Source organism: Athene cunicularia (assembly GCF_003259725.1).
Source record: "Athene cunicularia isolate RWA chromosome 20 unlocalized genomic scaffold, athCun1 chr20_part1, whole genome shotgun sequence".
NCBI classification, from domain to species: Eukaryota; Metazoa; Chordata; class Aves; order Strigiformes; family Strigidae; genus Athene; species Athene cunicularia.
The window spans coordinates 13088090-13097304 of NW_020799125.1; the positions used below are offsets into that span (position 1 = coordinate 13088090).

General features: G+C 58.2%; 1 protein-coding gene across 1 annotated transcript in view; it reads right to left on the reverse strand.

Annotated features, from left to right (window-relative positions):
* Positions 1-8754, reverse strand: part of SNTA1 (syntrophin alpha 1) — a 10222-nt gene extending 1468 nt beyond the window's left edge. The window contains exons 1-6 of the mRNA XM_026862345.1: positions 8741-8754; positions 8372-8436; positions 8106-8291; positions 1279-1477; positions 979-1186; positions 779-910 (exon numbers count right to left, since the gene is read on the reverse strand). Of these exons, the coding sequence (XP_026718146.1) occupies positions 779-910; positions 979-1186; positions 1279-1477; positions 8106-8291; positions 8372-8436; positions 8741-8754 (804 nt within the window). The remainder of the gene's footprint in view (positions 1-778; positions 911-978; positions 1187-1278; positions 1478-8105; positions 8292-8371; positions 8437-8740) is intronic.
* Between the last annotated feature and the right edge of the window lie 461 nt (positions 8755-9215).

Consider the following 9215-nt stretch of genomic DNA (forward strand, 5'->3'; position numbering starts at 1 on the left):
ACCATTCCCTGCCCTGGCTCCAACCACAAACAAGGCAGCAGCTGCTGGACCCAACTGCCTCAACGCAGTCCTTTTACCCCAGGGAGGAAGATGCCATGGGACGCTGCAGGGTAGAAGTACCACCACTGTCCCTCCTGCCCCAGGACCCTGTCCCAGAGCTCAGTGTCACACATCCCAGCTCTTTGCATAGCCAGCGGTGACCCACAGGCTGAGTGATCCCAGGGAGATCATGGGACAACTCTCAGTGTTTCCACAGGAGGACAAACATTCCCACAAAACTTCCCAGGGAAAGCAAAGCTTCAGGGCAGTGAGGTGTGGAGGAGGTAGGAGGATGTCTCTCTGCATCACCCTAGGGCAGGTCCAAAGCCTCTGCCGCCACCCTGGGGCTCTGCCCTGACCCCCTGCCGCCACCCCCCGACACTGTCACCACCACCCCTAGGGTCCTGTCATCGCCCCGGGGGCTCTGCCCTGACCCCCACACCCTGCCACCGCCCCCCAGACCCTGCCACCACCACCCCTGGGGCTCTGCCCTGACCCCCAGACCCTGCCACCACCACCCCTGGGGCTGTGTCATTACCCCTGGAGCTCTGCCCTGACCCCTGCCACTGCCCCCCAGACACCGCCACCACCACCCCTAGGGTGCTGCCATCGCCCCTGGGGCTCTGCCCTGACCCCCAGACCCTGCCACCACCCCTCAGACACTGCCACCACCCCTCAGACACTGCCATCGCCCCGTTCCCCTGCACAGGACAGGAGGGTGCTGGGCCAGTGGCCCCTACCTGGTGGCAATGAGGGGGTAGCTGTGCGCAGGCTTGCCCAGGGCATCCCGGCTCTGCGGCAGGCTGCCGTACAGCAGCAGCTCCTTCTCCGTGAGGACAGCCAAGAGGTTCCTGGTGCCGGCACTGGGGAGCTGCAAGGGGACTGGGTCAGGGCCACAGGCAGCGCAGTGGCATGGGGTGGCGGGGGACGTGCGGATACCTGCTCGGTCAGCCAGCCCACGTGCTTGACATCCCGTCCAGCCACCACACCAGCACCCGCCAGCTGGGCTCGCAGCTCCTCCTTCACCCGCGGCAGCAGGGCACCCGTGTTGGCCTGGATGGCACTGAGCCACGACTGCGCCGTGGCTTCGTCCTTCGCCCGCAGGAAGAGGGCAACGCGCCCGTCCGCCGAGCACACCTCCAGGTACCTGCAGGGACACGGCCCCGCTGGGTCCCCGACAGCCCTCAGCACCCCGGGGCAACGCGGTGGCATCGCCATCCCCCGGCACCATGCCCTGACCTGTGCTCCGGGTCGGTGGGAAGGCACTTGCGGGACACGTAGCACATCTTCAGAGGCACGGTCCTGCTCTCCCGGAGCTCCCGAGGGGGTAGGAGGGGGGATGACCGCTTCTGCAGGGTGGCAGGTGAGGGGTCCCAGCTGACTGTTGCCCCCACAGAGGAGTTCTTGAAGTAGGGTGAGATCTCCTTCATGTACTTCACTGGAAGAGAGGCAGCACCCAGCTGAGGCCATGGCACAGGCCAGGGCGGCCTCATCCTTCATGACAGCACCCATCCACCCTGCTGAAACCCCTTGTACCCTCACTGCATTGGAGCCTCCATTGGTGCTGCCTCTGTTACCTCCCCAGAGGTGCCACCCATAGGTGCTGTGGGTCCTCTATCCTGCACCCCTGTGGGTGTCCGAGGGGATGGCACTGGTGGGCGAGGTTGTACCAGAGGGTGACATGACACCTAGGATCCTCCCAGTGCCTCTGCCCCACCATCACAGCCCAGGGAGCCTCCCAGGAGGGATGAAAATGGCCTTTTCCCCCTTTTGTCTTTCCTTTAACCCAGATCAGCTCAGAGATCCAAGTGTGATCAGGTCCCCGGGGCAGCACATGAAGGCAGGGGTGGGGAATGGGCAGGAGTCCCAGGCCAAAATTACAGTCCAAACTGTGCTGGTACAGCAGGTCCCACTGCCAACTGGGAGCAACAGCTCTCAAATACCATGGCTTGGCCCCAGGAAAAGCCTCAAACTGCGTGCTCACAGCTCACATAGCCCTGCCCCATGCGTTATAAACCAGGGACAAGGAATCAGCTACCAGCCCCCAGCAAGTCCAGCTGCAGAGCCGGAGCCCTCAGAGCCACACTGGGACAGCAGCCGGTTCCCGGGGGTTAGGGGAAGAGGGAGATGAAAGTCACTGTGAATTGATGGGGCCCCATAGCTACATCCTGAAAATTACGATGGCAGCACTGGGCAAAAAGCTTTGGCTGAGCAGGGGGGACACCAGTCACGGTCCTGCCCTGGGGACAGCGTGGGACCAGCTGGTGGCTCCAAGAAAGGGCTTCCCTTTGGTGGCCCTTAGGGAAAACATCATGGGACAGACACGTGCCCGTTGCCACGTCCCCAGCCATCACCGCTGGTTTCACTCCAGGTCCAAGTCAGCACTGTGGGTAGCAGGAGGGGGGACAGACACGAGCTTGGCTTTGCAGCCAACTCTTGTAGGTGGCTGGTTGGTGGACCAGCTCCATTGCTGCAGCAAAGCCGCGACAGCCTCATTTTGTGCCAGAAAAATGCCCTTTTCCCATGCAGAGCCTACATCCCCATCCTTCACCCGCCCACCACCACCCATCTTCCCTGTCGTTCCTACCCCTGTGAGCTCCCCAAACCCTCTAAATCCCTAGAGCCCAGCAGGACTGCGGCGGGGCACGGCGGGGAGGCAGAGCCCCGCAGCGTGCCCCGCTCTGCCCGGCCCCAGCGGGACGCAGCTATAAATGGCTGAGTTGCCGCTGCGGCACATGGGTCGGGTTACCCCACAGCGGCCCCGCAGCACGGCTGGGGCCAAGGAGCCGGCGTGGGGCCACCAGCCTCGTGCCCTGCACCTCCCATTATAAATAGCTGCCGTGTTCCCACAGGCATCTGAGCCAGGCTGGATTTTACCCCGAGTCATTAATCTTGGCAGTGGGGACCGGCCATTATCCCGGTGCCTGGGAACTAATTGGAGTTCAGAAAGATATCATTCAGCCGTTGAAACCCGAGCAGCATCCCTGCGCCAGCCCATGGCTCCCCGGGCATGCGGAGGACGTCACTGGCATTAGCTGTGCGATGGTGGGGTCACGTCCCGATGGCGCAGAGGAGAGGAGCAGTGCCCGGCCCAAGACAGGCCATGGAGAATTAGGCAATGGCCAGTGCGTGTGCCTCTCTGGCACATGGCTTTGAGGAGGATTTAAGGCTGGTTACAACGCACTGATGGGTTCCCGCAGCACGGGACAGCGATGTGATGGGGGCTGCAGTGATTCCCCAGGGAGCTGCGCCATGACCTCTGCCATGAGAGCTGCTGTCCCTCCAATGACAGCAGCAGGCTGCATGTCAGAGACACACGGCACGACCAGGGGACACGGTGTGACAGTGCTATCCCCAGCCCACTCTGCAGCAGTGGCTGCTGCACCTCTGCCCGTTCCTTGCTGAGCAAAGAACAAAGCCATGGAGGTTCCCCAGCACAAGATTTATAGCAGGTTGACTTAAGACTGCTGCCAGTCCCTTCAGTGCAACAGAATTGCCTGGTACTGAATGGATTAATTAATTACACCCACCTCATTAAAGCAAACAACTCAGACCATTTTCTTCTCAGCACTCACCACACCACCAAATCCCTTGGGTTTACTTCTTGGGTAACAGATCCTCGCCCTCCACCAGCCTATCCCTCCTAAGCCTGTACCAAACACTCCTGCATCCTCGATCCTGAGTCACCACAATCTGTCCCACACATCTGCCCATGGCTCAGCACCACCCCAAGCCAAGCTCCTGACCCCAGAGAGCTTCACCAAGGGGTCACAAACCTTCGTCCAGCCGTAAAAACAGCCCAACCACACGGACACCCAGCAGCAGGCTCAAGAGCACCCACGTGCTGCTCGGGCCTCCAGCCCAGTGCTGGCACGCTCTGCTTCAGCCCAGAGATCACGGCATGGATTCAACAGAGAGAGGTTTAAGACTGCACTGCCAGTTAGGACTAGGACAGGCTTTTCCTATGAAGAGCTTTTCAGCAGCATCTACACAGCATGGAGAGTCAAAGAGGTCCAACTGTGCTGGTGGCCGTCACATCAGGAAGGCTTCCAGAGAGGTCCTGGAGATCCAGCACTGGCCCTAAGGAGATGTTAGAGCCCACCTCCAGCTGATCTCTCTCTGCCTTAGGACTAACTATGCAAAATTAACATGTTAAATCAGGGCAGGGGGATGGCCAGCAAACACACATCCTGAAGAGACACCCTGAAACAACCTGTAAACTTCAAGCTGACACTGTGGTGTACTTCAAAAACTCAACGCAGGGGCTGCCATAGCTGCCCCATGCAGCTTCCCACCCAGGGACCATTCCCTGCCCTGGCTCCAACCACAAACAAGGCAGCAGCTGCTGGACCCAACTGCCTCAACGCAGTCCTTTTACCCCAGGGAGGAAGATGCCATGGGACGCTGCAGGGTAGAAGTACCACCACTGTCCCTCCTGCCCCAGGACCCTGTCCCAGAGCTCAGTGTCACACATCCCAGCTCTTTGCATAGCCAGCGGTGACCCACAGGCTGAGTGATCCCAGGGAGATCATGGGACAACTCTCAGTGTTTCCACAGGAGGACAAACATTCCCACAAAACTTCCCAGGGAAAGCAAAGCTTCAGGGCAGTGAGGTGTGGAGGAGGTAGGAGGATGTCTCTCTGCATCACCCTAGGGCAGGTCCAAAGCCTCTGTGTCTGCTTTGGTTCAATTATGACATTTAAACCACGAGAGCTGGGCAAAGCACAGCTGTTCAGACCCTTGAGGACCATCACACCTGCCAGAAGACATACACTTTAGTGTCCCACAAAGGCTGGAGGCCACCTCAGGGCTTTTCTCTCCCGAAGCCCTTCTGAGCCCTGAAGGGCAGCAGCGATGGGGAACCACGCAACTCCTGGCTGCCACCACCTGCCTCCACTCAAAACCCCCTTCCACTCTGCACTGTGTGTTATTTACCTCAGGGTCACCTAAATTTTGTGGGTATTGCACATTGCACACCATGCACATCACCTTCTGTAAGTGCCTAGGTTTCCCATGGTTAGGCAATCAGCCCGCTGGAGCTGAACATCCTCAGCACCATGTTCTCCTGGCACCCCTTAGCTTTTCTGATTTTCAAGCTTCCAAGCTATTATTTGGCTGAGCGAGTCCTGAAGAGCTGCAACAGCCCCAGGAGCTCCCCAGCAGCCAACAAGCCCTAGGCTGCCACAGAGGCAAGATGCCCGCGGCTGCCCCACCTCCTCCTCCCCACTGCTCCCAGTTCTCTCCTTGTGCCAATACAGCACAGGAGCCTTGCCAGAAAAACCACTCCTGGCATCAAAGCCCTTCCCAGGGCAGCTGGAAGGATGTTTATCAGCCATTTCTCTGCCATGGAGGGTCTCTGGATATCAAGCAATGCAAAAAAAAAAAAAAAGAACAAGAGAAAAATAAGGTAAGGGAGAGCAACTCTCCCCAAAATAACAATGTAATATAAATACAGTCAAACTCCTCCTGCAAATATCAAGAGAGTAGTTTGGCACATCAAAAAAAATTCTTGGCAGGACACATGGAGAGGTATCTGCATGTCCTCATGCCCGGCCAGCAACGACACCCAGGAGCCAGAAGCCAAGCTGAGCAGCCCAGGGTGAGATCTGGCATGTGGACCCACAGCTGATATTCAAATTAGAATACTTCACCTCCCAGCTTTGCCACAGAGTCTCACCCCAGCTCACTGCCTCATGAGGAGGTACAAGCTCTCCCAGTTTTGCTACCTACTGTGACACTGCTTGTAAACTGCCCTAAAAACTCCTAAACCCAGGAATGAATGCAGCCAGGAGGAGCACGGCAGCAAACAGACATCAACTGTGCCAAATTACTCAGGTTTGGTACTTACAGCAACTGTAAGGGAAGTCGGAGTCACACCTGGCAGCACACAGGGACCAGGAAGAGCCTAAGTGATCTTAAGGTGCTTTTCTCCAACCTCTGGAGCGAGCCCAAACAGGAGAGGGGGGCAGTGCCTTAAGTCCACCCGCTGTCCCCCAGCCCTGCCACCCCTCCCCGGGGCAGGGTGCTTGGCCAGCCGGCTCCTGGAGAGCTACCAGGGTGCCAGGTATAAAAGAGGCAGAGGACAACCTGTCCCAAGGCACGGCCACCACCTCCACAGGGCAGTGACAGCCTGGCGGGGACCACACCGCAGCGCCAGCCCTGCCACCCTCCACGGGCAGGGCTGCACCATGCTGGCAAACCCAAAATGGGGAGGTAGAGATGCATCATGTGTATACCTGATGTCTGCGATCGGATGAGCAGCGGAGATCTGGCCCAGCTCCAGCTGTTGCCTGCAGCACCCCTGAGCAACACCACACCACGGGAGCCCAATGGCACCAGCTACAAACTAATCACAAAGCCTCCAGAGTGTTGTGGTGGGAGCCAGCCCAGACCCGCTCTCCTCCCAAGGGTACCTGCTGGGAGTTTTAATCGATTAAGAAGTCCAGGAGGTTATACCTGAGCTCAGGGAGCCACAGCAAAGGCCCTGCCTGCAGTTGCTTCCTGGGCGGGCAACCTGGCAGTGCCCGGCTCCACAGGGGGACAGAGGAGGAAGAGGAAGAGGAAGAGGTGGTCCAGGGAGAGTAGTTCTCTGCAGAAAGAGCAGCTCATCTCCGACTCCCACAGGAACCTCTAGCAGAAAGGAAACCCACGCCAAAGTAAAGGATGAAAAGAAAATAAGAGAGAGGGTGGTCCGAGAACAGCAGCTACAGGGAGGAATTTCACAGACTCCCAGAGAAAGAGGCTCTTGTATTTCTCTATGGTCAAAAAAAAAACCAACAAACCACCCCACCAACAACCCTATCTGCTCCCAGCAGCTGTGCAGAGCCGCACATTCCTCCGGCTGAACCATGGTCCTGCGGCTCCCAGGAGAGGAGGAACCCACAGCAGAAAGGGCTGAGCAAAGCTAAAAATGAAAATCTGGAGCTGAGACAATCTGGGGAAGGCACAGAAAAGCAAGAGCCACAGTGGTTGCTGGCAGCAGAAGACACAGACCTCTTTTTTGTCCAGGCAGAGCAATGCTTCCAAATAAAATCTCCCTTTGGGATCTACAGCCCTACGACTGCACCGGGAAGGGTCTCTGGTGCCAAGACCCTCCTGGTTAGACAGGGTGACCCGGGGGGACAGTGAGGGGAGGGGAAGGGTCCTGTCCTGAGGACAAATCCTGGGTGCTCACCCCTGCCCAGCCGAGCTGGCAGAGGGTGGGGTGGGCAAGCACAGATAGATGGTGATGTGAAGGGTAACAGGAGAAGAATGGGGTCTCTCCCTCAGGTCTCCCACGGTCCCAATCCACCAGCCCTCACCCACTCCCCCGGTGGGGTTCAGGGGCTCCTGCAGGTCTGGGAGACACCAAGGACCAGCTGCCCAGCACCAAGCAGGCCTGGCTCCAGTCTCACCTGGGATGGTGAAGGCTGCATCCCTGTGATGTCTGTCCCAATCTGGGGGGGCTGCAGTTGGGGTTGAGCTGCCAGGGATCCCCTGGGCAGGCAGCTCCTGTGGCCTCGCTCCTGAGCTGGCCCTGCCTGCACCCAGCAGCCTGCTCCTTCCATACGCCCAGAATCCACCCCATCAAACTAAAAGGTGATTGGCAAGGAGTGGGGTGCCAGCGTACCCCCTCCCCGCTGGTGTAAGCCTGCAGAGCCCAACCAGCCAAGGATCTGGATTTAAATGAAAATCATGGGAAAAGCGGAAAAAGTTTTCTATGACCCCAGGAACTGCAGACCTCAGGGTGACACAGTACAACAGAAGAGTTGCAAACCCCATAAACCCATCCCACACTCCCATCGCTGCCTGCCTGCGGTCTCGCAGCGAGGAGATGGAGCCGCTGGGCATCGAGCGGTGGCACACGCACGTCTCCCTCTCTGGAGGGAGGTAGGGAGATCCCAGCAGTTACCTCCAGCTCTCAGGATAAGCAAATAAACCAGTCTGTACATGTTGTTTTCCATTTCAAAGAGCATGTAAATGCATATGCAGATGATGTTTCATCCCTGTGCTCCCAGTACATCCTGGGAAAAACAGGGATCAGCCCCCTAGAAGCAAGAGGACCCTTGTCCACCCTCCCCTCCTACCTTCCAAGACCACCTCCTTGCCCGTCTTCTTCAACGCCTGCACCGCTTCATCATGCGTTGCCTCGGAAAGGTCGGTCCCGTTGACAGAGAGGATGGCATCCCCCACGTACAGCGCCTCGGTCTGATCTGCTGCCAGCCCCTTAAATATCTTGGAGATCAAGATGGGCATTTTATTCTCTCGGCCACCTTGAAACAGAAAAGAAACGAAGCGGTTGTGGCTGTTGGAGCACACAGAGGAGCGAGTGGAGAGAGGGATGCTCGGGTACCTGCTGGCCCCAGTGCCGTGCCGGGACAGCCCACTGCCCCATTTCCTCGAGTGCCCACAGCACACCTGTAACAACCACAGCAGCCAAAATACCATCAGGCTCTATAGCAGACAAAGATGACTGCTCCAAAACTGCTCTGAATGGTTGCACATTTCCTCACAGTAACCTGGCCATCTCCCCATCAATTCTGGCAGGAAAGCACGTCTTTATTTGCATTATTAATTGTGTGTGCTGAGCAACTATCCCTGCTCTAAGGACTTCATGACCTAAACTGATAAGAGTGCTAAATGCTTCTGAAGAGGCAAAAGAGCCAGGAAGAGATGAACCACCCTGGCTGTTTGCTCCTCTCCACACAGTAGCCCTATTTACCTGCTGCTCCCCATTCTCCTGTCTAAAAGGATGCTATTGAAACCTCCCGGCAGCTTGAGGAGATCAATTTGCACATTAACTTTTGAACCTGCAGGAAGATCCGAGCAGCGTTGCTGCCTCCGTGCCAGGGAGCAGGGGTGCAGCAGGTACCATACAGCCCCAGGCGGGCAGCGGCAGCCCCTGACGTGCCCTACGCCCCAGGACGGCCTGTCCCGAGGAGCCTCCAAGAGCTGATCTCTCACCCCAGAGGGAGATGTTAAGCCCAGCCTGCTGCCACCGCCTGCTCCAGGGCTGCTCCCAGCCAGGGCCACAGGCATTTCCTCACTCAGACGCCTGCCAAGCCCCACGGAGGGCTCCGGTTATCAGCTGTCAGAGGCCCCCGTGGGGGCTGCTCCGAGCTGCCGGGCCCATCCGTACCGCAGCAGCTCCTCGCCCGGGGCCGCCGGCACCCAGAGCCCCTGCCAGGGCCCGGAGC